The sequence below is a fragment of the Brachyistius frenatus genome, unplaced genomic scaffold, assembly GCF_029030835.1.
Source record: "Brachyistius frenatus isolate BFR_SWC_R1_liver_20210118 unplaced genomic scaffold, ASM2903083v1 Contig_442, whole genome shotgun sequence".
Classification (NCBI taxonomy): Eukaryota; Metazoa; Chordata; class Actinopteri; family Embiotocidae; genus Brachyistius; species Brachyistius frenatus.
This window is the reverse complement of record NW_027211041.1, coordinates 113,969-133,706: the sequence shown is the minus strand read 5'-3', so window position 1 is coordinate 133,706 and position 19,738 is coordinate 113,969. Positions and strand designations below refer to the sequence as shown.

Sequence of the window (19,738 nt, the reverse complement as noted above, 5' to 3'; positions counted from 1 at the left end):
GTCTTAATTGTCCTATATGTCCTATTTTTTTAATTTATTGTTAAAGGGAAGGAAACCCCTTTTTTTAATTTTACTTTGATCACATTTAGTATTCAGGAATGAGGATTCCTCAACACAAGCTTGCCAGAGGCAAATGTTAGAAGTGAAACTTTGGTAGTTTCGTCAAGGTTTCACTTATTCACATTATTATTAATATAAAGAACCGCCACAGTTGAGACCACATAGTATGTCATTTTTCCATTTATACACAACAAATATGTATAGTAGCAGTCATTATAATAAGTGTGAGTTTTCCATGACCCCAGACTTGGATCAAGCGGACTACATAAACTGGGTGGATGTAGAAGTGGTTCTTACCTGGACCTCCACTCCGTAGCCCATGTAGACGGTGATGATGTAACTGCAGTCCATGGTGGAGTGAAAAGCAGAGCTGGACTGTGGAGGAGCCTTGATGTACCCTTCAGGCCCAGTGAGGTTCATCTGGCAGGGAACTGCAGGGGCGATAACAAAAGCATGAAAATGAGTGAATGAAAGCAGCGAGGACACACTCACACACACACACACACACACACACACACACACACACACACACACACATTCATTCATATTCCATGTGCAAACTAATGTTGCTTTACCATTGGCTGTTTATTGATGCTTCTCCCCTCATGATTTGATTTGTGGTCATAATGAACCCTAATTATGAACCACAGCCATTAAAACTGCTTTTAATGGGTGATTTAGAATTATTATTATTATTTTTTTTTAAATCATATCCATGCATATCCCTAATGTTAACCATATGATGTGATGTTTTGAAAAGCATTCATAAAGGATTGTTAAAATTCATGGACAGAGAGCTGAGTGGTCCAGAAGGAGCCTGATGGTGTAGTAGTCCTTCTCTATCTAAATTTCACGTTTTAACATAAACATGTTATTCATAGCAATATCAAATATTTCATATTGTTGTGTGTGCTGTCAGTAAAACGTATTTGAATTTTAGACCGTATTTCCACCTACTATGAACATGTGATCCTATTTGAATACATCATGTGGGTGATGTCATAACAGCAAAGCTTTAGATGTATTATTGGTATTTTGTGTAGTAAATATTGTTACATTAATTGTTGTTACTTGTTTTGTGTCAGGTCAAGTGATGCTGAATGCTCTAAATATATCTCAGAGGTCATTTGGGAAGAAGCTGATCTGAGTGGTGTACTACCAAGCAAGTTCAACACACCTGCTCAACAAAGCTGAAACTGTCAGTCGGAGATAATCGGTACTACGACGGTGGTTCATCAGCTTTCTCTGTTAACGCTTTCTGCTTTCGGCTCTGAATGCGTTCACATAAAAGAGGTGTTTGTAGTATCTGACCATCACAAACACGGACAAGTGTTCTGACAGCAGAGCCACATCTTTTAAAAACGAGGAGCAAACTATAATCTTAAAAAACTATAATGAAGTTAAACACATAATCCAAACTGAAAGCAGCCCATCTGCAGCTGCTACATTTTGGAAGGATGTGAAAATAAAAAAATTGATGACTGTGTGAATGTATTAGATGTATTCTCATGACATGTATGAATGTTTTAGTCTCATCATTCCACCTGCAGCCCCAGAGGAGTCAAACGGACTGAGGAGCAAATAAGAAATAAACATAAAATCATAATTCAAAGCGGTAGGCGTGTTTATGGTCAGATCTTATAAGTGGGCAACACGTGCAATGCTTTAGTGCATTGATCAGTCCCAGATGTCAGTAAAAAGAACAAATGAAATTAATCTATACCTCATAAAAATCGTAGTACACCCCTCTGGAGTTGCATTTCTCTGAGACCTCTATCAGTTGTGACACTGCTTTGGTCATCACAGCAAATTTCAAATTACAGCACGCTCTAATGGTTAATTGTAATTATTAAAGGAACAAAGGAGGAAGTCAGATGACGTATTTATAAAGTTGCCATTGGAAAGATGTTGGGGTGAATGAAAAGGTCGTCAATGTTGACAATGGCATGTTTATTATTGTAACCATGGCAACAAAAATCCTTTAATCTCAACAAAGTTATTTTAAAGCAGTCTTCCCCAAAACTTAGCCAAACCTTTAACACACTGTTGTGACATAATAAGGTGTTAGTTAGTTATTTTACAACAGTTTTTCTGCTGGGTGACAGACAACTGTCAGCATGTTGAAGTTGTATTCGTCCCTCAGGAGTCTCATGGAGGGACGGATCTTTGCTCTGGTCTAGAACTTTCTGACATCAGGTGAGAGGTAGAACTCAACTTCACCATGATGCTTAGGTGTCTTTATCAGACTGTGGTCACCATGTGCAGATATTACACAATGTAACCCAGAACATCTCCACATGTTATGGTTCATTAGTATTGTTTAGAAAAGGTCAAACAGAGCGACCCAGCATCCATTAATCTAACCTGACTCTGTTTGATGCATGCGGCCTTTCTCAGCAGCTCATCCCTGCAGTGACATTTCAGACGGTTTCCGGTCTCCCACCTTCATCCCCCTCTGAGCTAAAGAGTGAATGATGACGAACATCCTCTCTCTCCCATCAGCCCCTTGGGGAGTGTCCACTCTGGCAGCGCTGCAGTGTTGTCGTTCACTCGTTGCCTAGATGTCTGTATTCCCGGGGTTTTGGGCAGAGTACTGTTTGTTTGTTTGGCCCTGCTGTCAACCTGCACACAGATGAACTGATTAATGAAGCTGCTCCCACGTTGCTCTTCCTGACTTGCAAAGTCCAGAAGAAATGACCACCCCGATATGTATTTCCACCATCTGATACCCTCAGGGGTGTTCAACTGCGGTCCCCGTTTGGACATCTCAGGTTAGTGATGCAGTTGTACTTTATTTTAGCTCTGTGGTCATGTTATTATGAGCAATGCAAATAGGCTAGATATTAGCTGAGCATGTGAAAGCCGCATGGGTACTATCAAAAGAATCAAATTATGTTTGATGTCTTGTATAGAGAGGACTGCTGTGATGTTTGGATCTCATATTTTAAAGACCAAGTAAAAAAATACTTAGCAGACCACATTTTATGGCGATATTAAAAATTAAGTGACAAATTCAGATAATGTTTTGTTTAATGTTTCAAATGAAATACCCAGCACACGCATATAATATAAACTACTGTAAAGAATAGTATCTAACATATTTATGCACTTTAAGGCTATGGAAGCATTTGAGAGAAATGTGGTAAAATCTTTGGTTGTCTTTTCACAGGCTAAGTTTTATGGAGGTTGTTGTGCACAGTTAATATACTGTAATGGAAAATAATGATAGTAATACTTCAAATAGGCAGTATAGGAAGGAAGTATCTATATTCAGTCCCTCCACGAAATCATGTATTATACCATAAAGAAAGCCTTTTCAAACAAAACTGACTATTAACAAAAATAACTCAAAGGCTCTGCTCCTGTTTTCTCATCACCAAATAGAACTCTGGGCTCCAGAAGAAACCAGAACAACAGGAAGGGACAGGGTTTGTGGAGAATGTGGTCTTCACATTCAAAGTTAATCAGTGAGTTAGTGATGGAATTCGGTCCGAGCTCATTAAGAGCTTGGTTTGTAGGAGGAGGAGCTTAAAGTCAATCCTGTGTTTTACAGGCAGCCAGTGCAGAGCAGCCAGAACTGGACTGATGTGTTTTCTTTAAGAAAGGAGTTTATTTGTACTCAAACTATCTTTTCAAGTAGCTTACTAATAAATGGAAGGTTGGATATTTGGCCTGTAGCTGGTCAATGAATTGACATCGAGGTTGGATTTCTTCAGTAATGATTTTACAGCTGTTATGAAGGCATCTGGGAAAATGTCTGTTTAAAGAGATGTGTTTATAATCTCGAGGGCATGACTTGAAATGTTGTTGAACACCTGTTTATAAAAAAAAAAAAAAAAAAAACACTGTTGGTATCGGGTCAATACAGGAAGTGGAGAAATTATACCAGGTGAGCCTTACAAAGCTCAGTTAATGGGATAGAGATGAATGTTTCCATGGCTGCATCTGTGTTACAAGATTTTTGGAGTTTGTCTGTGTTTACATAAGTAACAACACTGGCTCTGATTGAAATGGCTTTGTCTCTGAAGAACAGTGCCAGTTCTTCACATTTTGATGCTGAGACCTGGAGGGGGCCAGGGCTAGTGTTGAGTAGCTGCTCAATAGTGGAGAACAATATTCTTTAGTTCCCAAGTTCTCTGTAATAATTTTAGAAAAGTAATCCTTTCTTGCCAGATGTATTGCTTTGTTATAGGAAGTCATGGCTTCTTTTTATATCAATTAACCGAGTCCAGTTTTCCTCCACTTTCTTTCAGCTGCCCGACAACTTCTCTTGTTCTCTTTCACACCGTTATTGTTGAACCATGGGGAGATTCGACCAGTCGACTTCTTTCTGACCTTTTAAAGGAGCAATAGAATTTAAAACAGACAACTGAGTGTTATTGAAGTGTTCAACCATGTCATTTAAAGAGCACTCATGACTGTATGGCTCAATTGATCTCAGAATTTTGCTTCAGCACTCCCATCAAGGACTCTCTTTTGAACCAGACTCTCCCATTTAGTCTTTGGCATGGTTGCAATCACATCATAACATATACAGTGACAATCAGAGATAGGTAATTCACATACAGAAACATGATCCATGTGTAACCCTCTTGTTATCACCAAGTCCAGGGTGTTACCATGCTGGTGGGCGGCTTCCTTTACATGTTGGATCTCTTCAAAGCTGTCAAGTACATTTATAAGCTCTATAGCTTTGTGGTCATTCTTGTTATTTACATGAATATTAAAGTGTCCATTCAGAATGAACCTATCATATCTGGTGATACCTGGTGAGATCAACTCAGAGTTCCTGCAGAAATAATGACGAGTACGTTGGTGGCCGATACACTGATCATATTCAAATGATGTAAATTCACAGAGGTCAATGTCATTACACCCAAACTGTGATCCCTCTTCCTCTCTTGTTTTGTCTAACTGACTGATAGAATTTATAGTTAGGAGGACAAGCCTCTATCAGAGTTGCTTCACCAGTAGTGTTGTTAAGCCACGTTTCAACAAGGAACATAGTTTGGAGTGGTGTGTGCTGCCATGTTTGTTGCTCTGTCCTGTGTGTGCTGCGTGGGGGGAGAGATCAATCTGTCCTTTGACCTCATCTTGTTTTGGCCGGGCACGCCAAGGGCATGACGTAGGTTGGCGCCAAGAAGTCTGGATCCAGTGAAGTTCAGATGAACTCCATCAGGTTGAAACGCTCCTTTCGTTTCCAGAAAGTGTTAAAATTGTCAATAAAACATATCCCATGGTTAAAGCATGTTGATGTCAGCCATGTATTCAGGATCAGGAGTCGACTGAATGATTCACTTCCTTTCTTGCAAGTAGGAATTGGTCGAGAAATAAACACACCTTGCGGTTGATAGTCACTCAGTGTTTTCAGCCGCGGTGTAAAATATTTTTTCGGAGTCTTGTTCGCAGGATGTCCAAAGACCCCATGTGGATCAGAACCCTCAGACTTCTTGGACGAGTTGAGAGGATAACTGGGAGTAGGTCCGTTAACTCCTTGACAGTTGTGTTAGCCATGCACAGATTTTCAGTCTTTGCCATTTTAACGTGCTTGGTGATGGCGTCCCCTATTAAAATAGTGTCTGGTGTCTGACTGGCTTCAGTGTTTCTTCTGGCTGTCGGTCTGGCAGTGATTTTGGTGCTTTTTTCTCTTGCTTCGATTAGACTTATTGCTGGTAATATAACTAGCTTCCTTGGTTCCCACATACTCAGTGTTATCACACACTTAATTCTGAGCCAGTGGCTCGTACCTGTTGTGCAGGGAGAGTTCCAGTGGTGGAGTGAGCGTTGGAGTTGTGTTCCTGATGCATTTGCTTCAGCGGCAGACAACATCAAACTGAGTCCTGGCTGATGTTTTGGGCCTCGCCCCAGTACAATGTGTCACCAGGGACGGCAGGTGCAGCGGCCTCAGCTGCTAATCCAGAATTTCGGACGACGTCAGAATAAATCCTGGGAGCTGGCCCAGCTGGTGCAGTGACATTAGGACATATCCAGGGGAGGGTGTCAGCCAAGTATGTGGCAGAAGGCTCGACATCTGTAGCCCCTCGTATAAAAATCTGTCTGCCCACCTTCATTTTGTATGTTGGCTGCTACAGAGTCAATGAGGTAGTGCTTACAAAAAAAAAAAAAAATGTTTTCTCAACTTGCAATTTTTTAGAATTCCCACAATTTTACGCAAAAAGAAAAAAAAAATTTTAAAACTCCACAAATTACATCAAAATCTTTGAGAAAATCTGCTGCAAAATGACACATTTTTGATCATAATCACCAGAAAACTGCGAAATCCTGGAGGGACTATTTACCTGACAGCAACTGCACAATGCATGTACTTATGAAGACTGAATATTTTTCCCTATGATTTGTCTAAATAAGAGTGTTCTTACCTGGACTCTGCATGGTGGTGGTGGTGGTGGTGGTGGTTTCGGTCTCCTCTTTGTCACTTCCTGGTCTCGCATCTTCCGCCCTCGCAGCAGTAGCAGCAGAGGGAATGATGGTAGAAAGCTGTGGATCTTTTAAGACCCTGCTGCTGGCTGCTAATGTGTGCACAGTGAGGCTTGTTTTCATATTAGCGCTTTCAGCCCTTTCATCTTTGTTATCCAGCGCAGCTCCTGACGGTGGGGTGGAGGAGGTGGGCTGAGGGCTGGATCCTCCGCTGTCTTCAAAGTAGCTGGGCTGACCATGAGGGACGAGTGGGGCCCGGTGCTGCGGGGGGGTTCTGTAGACCGCATGGTGATCTGGGACATTGACCGGAGGGACGGTGGTGACCACAGGGAGCCTCCTGCCCATTTCCTGGGTGGTGGAGTGAAGGTTGGTCCTGCTCTCCAGGGTGATAGATGGACCATCAACAGAGGCTGCAGAGAATGAAAGAGAATTTTAGATGGATGTTGATTCATACCACAGACTTAATCAGCACTCAACCAGGCAGGGGCAGAGATTTCTGGCTCTAAACATCTCCATTCACAGCCATCAACACCTTGCCAATCTAATTTTTAATTTATAAATGGAGAATTTACAGCAAACAGCCTTAGGTCATGGCAAATCCTTTGAGTAAAGAGGGCAGCTAATCGGAAGGTTTGTGGTTTCGATCCCCGGCTTATCCTGTCCACATGCCGAAGTGTCCTTGGGCAAGACACTGAACTCCAAGTCACTCCTGTACCATTGGTGTGTAAATGTGTGTGAATATATTCCTGATGGCGAGCACCTTGGCTCAGCTCCATTAGTGTGTTAATGGAAAACGGTGTAAAACTTAGAGACTGCTAAGGTGATAAAGCGCTCCATAAGTAAAGACCATTTACTATTCACTAAAAACTGATTTTCTATTTTTTTTTCTATCACTTTATTGTCTTCAGGGCAGTATATACAATTTCTAAATTTTCTGGTAAAAAAAAAAAAAGCTACTAAGATGTATGACGATGTAAGACGGTATGGATCCCATTGAGGAGCAAAAACGGGAAAGTACGCCCATTTGTACAATTTCTTGTCCTAGCCATCCGTGTCATGGCTGGCTTCTTCCCCACTTTTGAATGTGGCCAATCAGAGCAGCTACAAAGACTTTCTTCTTTAAAATGTGGTTGAAAAACTAGTTTATTTCAGGTGCAACCCAGCATCTGCCCTACTAAGTGGCCTTTAACTTATTAAGTGGACCCTAGAGCCCGTTCTTTTCAACCTCAGTGCATATTAACATTCTACTATCTCCAAGTACAGGTACAGAGCACACAGCAGACTCTACTGCACAAAAATTAAATAGAATACACATAACAGTTTTAGAAACCAGCTAGTGCTCCTTTATTAGAAAACCACCTGATTCCACATCCTCTGTATGCCAGTTTAATATCACCTTAACACGTTTTTATGAATAGATTCCTGTTCAAACTAAGCCCACCTACAACGCAGGGCATTGCACTAATTTTCAAAGCCACCTAAAGGCCTCAGGTTCCCGAGAAGATGCCCACTTTGCCTAGTTTTTAAACTCAACTTCACAGCAGTATCGAGAAAATTAATTTTCCTTTTAATTAAACTGTTATGAGCAGGTCGTTCAGGCCATAACAATGATGGGAGGTCCACAGTAAAACTGGATTAACTCAACATTTTAGTGCAAAAATCAGAAGACAACTCAACAAAATGTCAAAGGCTGCCATGAGCCCGGCTGTCTGTGGAGAGAGAGAGAAAGCAAACAATGAGGGAGCCTAGCTTTATGCTCTTCCTCTCAGGTGCAGCTGGTCAACAATCAAGGGCAGGCGAAGCTCCACAACTAAACTGGAAACCATGCCTGCAAGGTAAAAGGACAGGGCCAAACAGAACACATCAGCACAGCAGGTGGGTGGAGATAACACCTACAACAGAAAGCACAGAGAGCAAAACAGGAAGGAAGAGTGGACGGCCTGGACTACATCTTCTTTCTCCGGTCCAGCATATCAATCAAATAACCACACGCAGTCACACGGCTCTTAACTGTATCTGGCACACTAAACTTCAACTGAAAGGGGGGAACTACTAAAGGCAACAAGACTGAAACTTGATCACCTTCCTCAAACTGACAATACTCGGCCTGAGCTGACTTAATCTTCTGGCTGGATTTGCCCATCATCTGACTAGTGTGACACAGTTTACAATACGCCGAGGCGTCCAGTACACAATCATAGGTTTCCTGGACCCCTAAATGCCCAGCAATGCTATCATGAAGGATTCAACAGCAACTGCCTGAATTTGGATGGAACCACCACCCGAGTAATCTGATCCATCTCTATATTGTCAACTACATGAGTCCAGTTCTCATCAGCATGCGTTCTTGTAGAAAATAACCATTTTGCAACCTTTCTAGTTTGCTCTCCAACTTGAACAAACGGGTCAGCATGGGATCTAGAGCCTGCTCTGCAATCAGTTCCTCTACTGACCGATGGCAAAGGCCATGGACAGAGCACAACCTTATCCTGAACCTTGTCAGAGACTACACACTGAAAAGAGAGCAGTAAAGAACCAGCTTGTGTGGACTCCTCACGCTCTCCTGAGCTCGACCTGCTCATTTCGTAGGGTCCTGCACAAACAGGGAAAAGATGTGGGTGCTTCTCACACTCATCCGGTTCTAAAGCGCACTGAGGTGATGCTGTCATTGCCAAAAGTGGTGGAACATCCTTCCATACTCTTGCTTCAGTAAAGTCATTCCCCAAGATAATGTCTACCCCTTTCCACTGGCAACAAATCACACAGTCCCATGACCACTTCACCATCAACTAAGCCAGAGAACAAGTTGAAGCGGTGCAGCGGCACAGGGCTAGGAACCAAACTAATACCACCTACTGGAGTCATCTCACCAGTGTCAGTATCTGATGAAAAAGGCAATAACCCTTCCAAAATTAAACTCTGTACTCTACCTGTATCTCAAGATTTTTACCAGTTTCTTCTCTGCATCCCCCAGAGACACAAACCCCTCCGTCATGAAAGGCACGCAAGCTTCATTAGCTTTGCGGCGTGACATTGCACGACATTTGACTCTGTACTAGTGACCCCGGAGCAACTTCCTCTCGGGTAAAGCTGGTCACCAATCAAGGGCAGGCAGAGCCCCACAACAGCAAGGTAAAAGGACAGGGCCAAGCAGTGGGTGGAGACATCACCTACAACAGAAAGCACAGGGAGCAAAACGGAAAGGAAGAGCGGACAGCCTGGACCGTCACAAAATATTTCACGATATTCAATTATGCAATATTATTAAAAACGGATTTGCTCAAATTACCTGTATTCTGTAGCACAATATAAAAATACATTATTTCAATGATTTATATTGATGTAATGCTGAAAACCTTCTCTATGCATTTGATACTTCAAGGCTGAACTATTGTAATTATTTATTATCAGGACATCCCAGTAAGTCTGACAAGCCTCCAGTTGATCTGAAATGCTGCAGTGGGAGTTCTGTCAAGATTTAGACACAGATCATATTTCTTCCAAATTAGTTTCTCTTCATTAGCGCCCTGTAAAATCATGAATAAAATGTAAAATCCTTCTCTTTACATATAAAGCCCTTAATGACCAAGTTCCATCCCATCTTAGAGACCTCATACCACCCCAATGCATGCTTTGTACTCAGAGTTCAGGCCGACTCGTAGATCCTAGAGTTTCCAAAATCAGAAGTGGAAGCAGAGCCTTTAACTTGCAGTCTCCTCTCCTGTGGACCTATCACCTGTTTAACATTCACCTTGAAACTTTCCTTTTTGATAAAGTTTATAGTTTCCGTTAGCTGTTGCAGTCTTCTCGCTCAAGTAGGATTTTTTTTTTTTCTATAACACTGTATGTGTTGGGGTGTTAGAATACTGACTCAAGTGCAAAACCAAAACACAAATAAACACTTGAATAACAGAGGTCCAAACATCTAAATTCAACCACAAGGGAACAATCCAAAAGCTTAGTTTCATACAATACAGATGTACAGGAGGGAACAGCAAAATCCAAAAAGGCAAAAGAGGGTCAAAGCATAAAAACACTCCCAAAATGCTGGCAGGAACTCTGGAGAGACGAGCCGACACACAATAGCTGACAGAACAATGACACGCGAGGAAGGGAGCATGTAGACCTTATACACAGGAGGGCAGGGAGATCATTACACACAGGTGGAAACAATCAGGGCAGGAAGGCAATCACAAAGGTGAGACAACACGAGGACAGGAAGTGAGTGACCAAAATAAAACAGGAAATGAACAGGAAAAACCTCAAAAAGGACAGAAAGATATAGTGATGAGGATAAGGCAAAAAGACAAACTGATGACAGATAGTGAAAGTATGGTCTCAACTGTGCAATTTACAATGTCTGTACATGACTGATGTTGATTTAATATGATATAAAGAAAACTGAATTGAATTTAACAGTTCTTTAGATGTCTCTATTGGCATTCTGCTGTAAGTACTGGACTTTTCTTCTGTAAACTGTTCATCTTAACTGAATGTGTATAGGTGTATACTGTATATGTTAGGTGTAAACTGTTACCTTGTTTGTCTGTTCAACAGAAGAAATAAACCAAAATTCAAATATTCAGCAGAGCAGGTTCCAAAGACTCTGCCACTGATTCATCGCACACTTGAAATATGAATTTTATTTCACGGCGCTGCAGTGATTTTGACAGCACAAAGTATAACTTTATGGCCACAGAATAAATCTAAAATTCAGTCACCCTCTTTATCTCGGTCTGTTCACTTCTCTGCTTCGCTGTATTTCATCCTGACATCCAGGCACAGAGGACCTGTCTCATGGTCCTGGATGGAGACACATTCCTTCACAAGAAAACTCATTCCATCTTTCAAAGGTGAATGTTATCCATATATATTCATGTGGAGTGGTGCATAAGTGCTCATCAGACTGGAGACTTCTTGTAAAAAGCAAAAACGTACAACCCAAACAATTCTCATAAATGGCTCCCATCAGTGGCTTCTTCCCTCCCTGTAATAAGACTCAATATTCTTTCCTGAGGAGATTTGATGAGCCGCTATAATTCTGCCACTGCAATAATCAGGACTGCCCTCCCAAGTGCACCTGTGAGATCTAATCTGAGACCCCTTCAGGAGGCCATCATCCACTGAGGGAAGTCTTATGTTTCCTTAACAATGTGTCATTTCCACCATAATAGCTCTGACTCTCTGCTGGCTAATAGCCATCTCCTTCAAATAATCAGGCTTTATTGTATCTCTTCCATTTCCCAGCCAGCACTTTACTTGTCAAACGCATACAGTTTTTTGCACACAATCAAGCACATTGACATATAAATCTAGAACAAAAAATAATAATAAGCAATGAGACAGACCTCCCAAATGACTGACTGCAGTTTTGTCTTCACCTTGCAGGTGCAAGGTGTAAAAGGTGTAAAAGGTAATACACACACTCTGAGTTTTGATTGGATCAAAGTTAATCATGTGTTTGGAGACGTGGTCTTGGTTTTTGTCTAATAAAGTCAGACAGACAAAAAAGTGTAGATGCTATTTATTGCACACTGAATGGAACTTCTTCTATATTTAGATTATAGACACGTTTTTGTTCCACATGTTCAGATATGTGTACAGTCAGCACTCTTGGTAAATTACTAAAGCTTAAATGAATAACTACGCTAAAATGAAACATACTTGACATGTCACATCAAACTGTGAGAAAAATATAGTTATAAATGCAGGGATTTTTTTTTTTTGCAGCTTCAATAATGTTTACAAAAAGGAAGGGTTGAACAACAGTTTAAGTCAAAAGAAAAAGATGAGTCAGACTATTATTGTCTGCCTTGATGTTCAATTTTCATGTTAGATCAGGAGAAAATCAAAGGAACAATGAAAAAAACATGTTCAAATCTATTGAAACAAAGACTGACATATCATCACTTTTATGCATAGCATGTATGTTCTGCAAAATGTATACAGCATCAAGAAATTCATGTATTCAGTGCCTCATCTTGAGATACGTCCCCCAGAAAACAGCTCAGCAGGGCCTTGAAACAGCAAATATCTCCATAGTAATTGGTTTTCTGTATCATGTTCGTGTACCTGTCATGTATGTTTTGAACTAATATTTCAGTTTATTACATCTGACGTCACACACACTATTTGGTATTTATATAAACTCTGCATCATGAAGACGTGCTTGTATCCTGCTTGTGTTCCAGTTTTTCCTCATTAACGCATACTGATGCATCAAGGTGCTCCACTATCAAATCAGGTCATCTCACTTCTCTAGTCTTCAGTGTTCTATTGCATATCATTGTTTTGTTAGTGCTCGTAAAGATGTGCTAATAATAGTACACAACATTGAAGCCTTCCATAAACCAGCGAGCAACAGAAGCTCTCAGTGAAGAGGTCAGTTGCTTCTTTAAACCGTGAGCCTGATCTGTCACTAACTTTAATGGAGTACCGGTTGCAACCAAAACCACACTTGTTGAAATAATTGGTTCTGAAACCTCCCAAACTTTAACCATAGCAGCTGTAGATCAGAAAATACCAACATGAATTGTGACAAAGTGATCTGAAAAGATTTGGGAGGGTTCTGTTAAAATATGATGCTGCTCAGAACTGTTGTTTGGTGTATTTTTGCATGTTGACATTTAGTTAGAAGGACTGGTGGTGTTCAGTGATGTTTGGCTGCTGACAGTTTCTGCTTTTTACATAAATTATTTGTCTGATTTGTAAATTAATTCTTGTTAAAAACAAACAAATAATTTATTTCCATTATAGATCAATAATGTTTAATGAAGACATGGTGTTTAATCAGAATAATAAGATGTAAAAGTGCCATTTAAAAGCCAATCAAATTGCATATCAAGTCCAATTCGCATTGCATTGATTTATGAGGTCCATTATTAGGGCCTGACTCCATCCAGGAGTCAACTTCTTATAATTAGACTGTTTGTGATTCTCTTTAATCGGTGAATCGTTCAGCTGTCAGTCCTGCCTCAACCAGTCAAATGAGTGCTCATTACAGTTCCTCCACTGACATTCCTTTCATTTCCAAACAATATCCTCATCAAACAGTAATATTTCAATATTCTTACAACAAAATTAATTCTGATTGGCAATCACCCAAACATTAAGAGTAGCATGAGGACACAGACATCCACAAATGTATCATTAAAGTAGTTCCTGCTACTGTTCTCATGCCAGTTTAATAAATAGTATAGATAAATGGGAAATGTGCCCGTAAAACACCAGATGAAACTTTAAAATCAAGACTTAGCATCACTTAGTTTTAGAAACTGACATCTCAAGCATATGTTAAGAGGACATGTTTGAATCTGTTCAGCACATTCGTTGTTCTTTTTAGCTTTGATTGGAAGCACAATGAAAGGTGTGAATTCTTCCCGATAGTGTCGGTGTTACTGAGCTGAATCAGGTAGATGTCAGTTTTCCAGCACTGGATCTACTCTACTCAACTACTCGCTTTCGGTACCAGGCACGGTTCTGGATTTCATTTTCCATTGCAGATAGTAGTCCCTCGATGTTGTGTTTTTACTATAAAACTGCTGTGATGTCACCAGTGTTGGGAAGGCTACTTTTAAACACAAATAGGTTACTAATTACTAATTACCGTGTTTGAAATGTTCTTCAGTATAAGTTCAATTGAAATTGTAATCTTTTGGTTTCAAAGCACAACCACCAAACAAATCAAAAGTATGTATATGAACAACAAACTCTGAGTGAGGTAACGATGCATGTTACCATCATCTTCAAGCACGTCTGCATTCAGGTCAACCCTCTGCTGAGTGATGACAGAACCACGAATATGGCTAAGTAATAATCACCGTTTTTTCACACTGGTTCCTGAATGACTCTTTTTAAATCTCTCTTCGTCCAATCCGACATGGCTGTGTGCCTCGGTGGGGTTGGTTGGAGCAAAGCTGATTGATTTAATTGGCAGATGAGAGATGGTGCAAATTCAAACAAGAAATTGACTCAAAATGTGAGCACACACTGCCAAAAGAATGGAGCCTTCCCAGACGTAGACAGAAGGAAGTCTCATCCAGCAAAAAAGATGGAAAGCATTCAAGTAAATATTATTTGACAAAGAGACGTTCTACTGAAAAGAAGGCATGTGGATGTAACCCCTTTGTAATCACCAACATGTACAATAGTGACTATAATTTAAATATGTATTTGATCAATAACTGGACCTGGTTAAAATTGTCTGAAGTTGAAGTAAAAGATGTTAGGCTTTTTTATGCACATAAAATGCATACTTTGTTAAAATCCATGTTAGTGAGCACGTTGTTTACAATAATCCATCCACCTGACTGGTGTGGCACATCAGGCTGCTGATTAAACAGCAGGATGATTGCTGTTTAATCAGCATCATGCCTGGACTGACTGCACCTCTAAAATGTGTAGTTTTATCTTGCAACACAATGCCACAGATGTCAAATGTTTTGAGAAAGCATGCTGACAGCAGGAATGTCCACCAGAGCTGTTGCCACTCAGCCCAGCTCAGGACAGGTACACCCTTGACCCGCAAGATCATCTACAGATCAGCAACTCAGCAATTTGAAAAAAAAAATATATTCTGAGTGACGGTAATGTGCTAATTTAATAGTAATTGCTATTGGGTTGCCCTGCTAATACATGAAATTTTATTTGTATTTTTCATACAAAGTGGGATATAATAATGTCAGCCCACTGTTGAAGACAATGCAGGAATTTGCTTTGATTTGCAAAATGGACTCCTGCTCAAATTATTCTGATGCGTTGCATGTTAAGATGTTGTGAAGTGATCGGGAATTTATGAGTTACTCAACGTCAGGAGATCTGAAATTAGTAAGGATATTGCTTTGCTTCACACTGTGAATACTTTGAGACTTTAATCATTGATATGTGATATGTGTTGTGCATTGATATGTTGAGAAGTAATTTAAACAAGAGTAGTGGTTGTGCAGCCAGTAACTAGGATTGAATTCAATGTCACTGGTTCTCTTCTCACAGACCAGCAACTCATTTTGTTCAAAAGATCAAGCTGTACCGCTTCATTTGATTTATGCGCCATCTTGTTGTGATGAGTATTTCCTGAAGAATTCAAACGAGAAGAAGGGAAATAAATTTGGATGGCTGTTATGTTAGTTGAATTTTTAACCCTTAGAGTGTGACTAACACTAACCTGAGTTTTCCTTGTCTGCACTAACACATTTCTGGTGTCTGGAGTCAGATTTGTCCCTCCTGGTGTCCTGTAACGTGTTTCTCGAGGATAGGGTCTGCTGGGCTGTATTACACCACAGTGTTAGCTCTGCAGTCAAGTAACTGATATGTACATCACAATCAGTCAATGTGAGATTAAACATCAGGGTCATAAAAAACATATAAGCCTTTTAGTGTCAATAAGACACTAATAATAATAATAATAATAATAATAATAATAATAATAATAAGCCTGCCTGTTGGCCGACGTTATTGACACAAGTGTTGAGCTCCACCAAGAAAAAAACTGTTCCGTTCCTTTCTTGTGCTTTTCCTTCACTTCAGAGGCTGTTTTTTGTTTTTTGTTTTTTTTCTGTCTTTTTGTGATGAAGCAAGAGGACGAATGTGAAAAAGGGCAAAGAACTTTCAGAAACACTTTAATGTCATTCCCCTGAGCTGTTCAAGAGCCACAAAAGATTTTTAACCCTCTTTCAATCCAAATCTATATGATCACAGTTCACAGTAGTTTACAGTTGGAGACAGTCAGGCCAGGATGAAAGGACCCGCTGTGTGCTTCCCAAGCCTGATCATTGGATTATTTCTAAACACTCAGTGGTTCCACAAACATCCAGCCCAACCACAGGATATCCAACACTTTTCTTCAAAAGCATCTATGTCCAATGGAGAAGAAGGTGTTTTTGTATTGTAAGGACAGAAAGTGTTTCAGTCCTGTCCTTCTCGCATATGTAGAAATATTTTAACAACCAAAATGAGTGCACTGTGGAGGGGATGTGATATCTGCCTTCATCTATCTGCCAAAAGAAGAATACAGAGCACTTCTTCAGTGTCTGTCTGTATAGAGAGAAGCATCTGGATCAAACAGCTGTCTCGCTGTGAATGAACCAGAAACAGACATGAAAGAAGGAGAACAAAGAGAAACAGACTCCTTCTGTGCCTTTTAATAGGATTTCCTTTATTTCTGCTTCTCCAAGCTAGATTGCCTGACCACTTAATGTGAGTGCAGCTAAGGAGGCACTGAAAGGATTCCAGCAGGCCGTGGCCATGTGTTTGTGACCCACTGTAACTATGGTGGTAAAAGGGTCAAGCGGGAGTCTGAGTGTGTGCAGCTTTGTGCTTTCAAAGATGATGCAGACTGGTGGACGACGTCTCTGTCTAAACTTATTCCAGTAAAAGCAAGTAGAGTAGGCTGAAATAAAAGAATATAAATACAGTCTGCAACATTCTCTTAGGCTGGGGTAAAAAACAAAGCCCAGAATCACGGCACAACTAGATTAGCATAACATGGTACATTTAATATAGCGCCCGTTCCTCATGACCCGACACTTATTCCATCTGTGGGATATGAAGCATCGACAGCTGCGGGTGGTGGGGGTGGACACGTCCACCGTCTCCTGGATCACTGACTACCTGACAGGCAGGCCGTCTGGGCAGTGTGCTGTCTGATACGGTGGTCAGTGGTACTGGAGCTCCTCAGGGAACTGTTCTGTCTCCTTCCTGTTCACCTTCTACACCACTGACTTCCAGTACAACTCAGAGTCAAGACATCTGCAGAAGTTCTCTGATGACTCTGCAGTGGACGGGTGTATAAGGGACGGACGGGAGGATGAGTACAGGGCAGTAGTGGAGGACTTTGTGGAGTGGGCGGGAAGAGAGATGGTGGCTTCAGGAGGAAGACGACGGCTGCACAACCACTGAGAGTTCTGGGAGAGGAGGTGGACATGGTGACATGGTGGAGGAGTACAAGTACCTGGTGTCTCCATGACAACAGACTGAACTGGAAGACCAACATCAATGCTGTCTACAAGAAGGGGATGAGTCGACTCTTTTTCTTGAGGAACCTTCGATCCTTCAATGTGTGCAGCGAGATGTTGGAGATGTTCTACCAGTCTGTTGTGGCCAGTGAACTGCACTTCTCCGTAGTCTGCTGGGGGAGCAGCATTGGAGCCGGAGACACCAACAGACTTAACAAGCTGGTTAAGAAGGCCGGCTCCATCATTGGCTGCAAACTGGACAGTCTGGAAAAGGTGGTGGAGAGGAGGATGCTGAACAAACTATTATCCATATTGGATAATCCTGACCACCCTCTCCACCACCTGCTGCAGGGACAGCAGAGCACTTTCTCCAAAAGATTCCTCCAGCTCCGCTGTCACAAGGACAGATACAGGAGATCATTCCTGCCCACTGCCATAAGACTTTACAATAACTCACCTCGGGTAAAATCCATCACAGTACAATAACTCCCTTGCACTGCCGTTTTGCATGTTGTTTTTATTCTAATTCATCGCACTGTTGTTTAGGTTTAGGTTTAGGTTAGTTTATTTAATATTATTTATCTTGTTATATTGTATATAATGTGCATTTTCTTTTTTTATGCTGCTGTAACATAAAAATTTCCCTCTGAGGGATTAATAAAGTATATATCTGTAGCAAGGTTGGTGCTACCAGGGTCTCTCCTGGACACAGATGACATGCTCAGTCATACATTCGGGTGTAAAATGCCTTTATTTTCCCTGCCCATACACCAATGTCTTCGTGCAGCTGCTTCTGCTTCTCCTCCTCCTCCTTCTCCTTCTCCCTGCTCCCCTTTATAGGGGAGAGCTCATCAGTTCACCTCCAGCTCAGCTGTGCTCATCAGGTCATATTCGGCTCAGCTGTGCTCATTACCCCTTCCCGGCACCGTTCCCTGAACCACTCCTCCCACTCTCTACCCCCTGCAGCTGAGCTAACCACACTCCGCCACCACAATATTTACTATCTATCTATCTTTTCTGACGTCGACGAGCTGCGTCGGCCGTGTTGGAGATGGAACACGTCGCAGACAGAAAAAAATGGCCCTTAGAGCTTTGCACTTGTGATCAGATCAACATGATGTTCATGTCCGGTGTAAACAGGATGAATCCGTGCTGAGGAAATGGACGGAATCTTAAAACTCAATGTGTGCCCATCAGACAGGAGGAAGGGGATTTGTTTTTAAAGAGGCTAAGAACAGGAATATGAGAACAAAATACTTTTTTTTTCAGCCACATCAGTGGCTGGATCCACTCAACTCTACACACAAGACTAGAAGGTTGTCCATCAGCTGGGACTTTTTCTCAAACTAACAACAAATCCTACAATGTACACCTGTTTCAATGAAGTCTGAGATAAAAAAAAAAACATAGACTTGGAAAGAGAAAGAGCATACCATTTGCATCCCCTGGTTCTGGTATAAACAGCACATTTGCAGCATGTTTTGGATTTTTATGAGGCAGAATTGATTGCAAAGATGTCATCTCACTCTTTGTGAATACAAACTAGACTTTTAATCCAGTGTTGCCTGGAGCAAAATGTTCCCCACTTTAAGATTTCCCTCATTATATTGATCCTGCTCCAAACTCGACACTGGGGGACACTCATTCATGCAATCTTAATAATAGCAGGTATATCTGAATACAGGCCTCTCAACCTCCTTGTACCTCATGAAGCACTGCACACCAGTAGAAACACTACAGGAGGACAAACTGCTCTATGTAAACACAGACATCGGCAGTAGATAAATGACATGAAAAAATGTTTTTTTGTTTTTTTAATATTTTTTTTAGTTGAGCACAGCATGTTGTTTGTCCTTGTTTAAAAAGGTAAAAGCCTTAAAAACATCAAATTATACTGGATGGTGTTTTGGAAAATGTGCTTTTGCATGTTTTATGCTGGGAAAACTTAACAGCTGATTTTTCAGTTGAAGTACTTAAGTACCATGACTACTGCATCTGTCACAACAATGAGAACTTGTCACTCTTCCTTAAATTTCCCCACAGATGACAAAACAACACACACACACACACACACACACACACACACACACACACACACACACACACACACACACACACACACACACACACACACACACACACACACAGACACAAGTCAAGTGTTATGTAAAAATAATGAAATGCAGCAGAGATAACCCTATCATCATCCTGGATGTTATTTTAACTTATATTTCTTGAAGATTATATATAGGAGAGGTGGTATACTGTATCACAGTGTCTGGCAGTCT

The 19,738-nt window shown here is 41.0% G+C and overlaps 1 protein-coding gene across 1 annotated transcript in view; it reads right to left on the bottom strand.

The window, feature by feature from the left end:
• Nucleotides 1–357: 357 nt before the first annotated feature.
• LOC138637209 (seizure 6-like protein 2) overlaps nt 358–19,738 on the bottom strand; it is a gene marked incomplete at its 3' end in the record, with an annotated part of 86,388 nt that continues 67,007 nt past the window's right edge. Inside the window, exons 2-3 of the mRNA XM_069725727.1 lie at nt 6,441–6,908; nt 358–491 (exon numbers count right to left, since the gene is read on the bottom strand). Coding sequence (XP_069581828.1) covers nt 358–491; nt 6,441–6,908 — 602 coding nt within the window. The remainder of the gene's footprint in view (nt 492–6,440; nt 6,909–19,738) is intronic.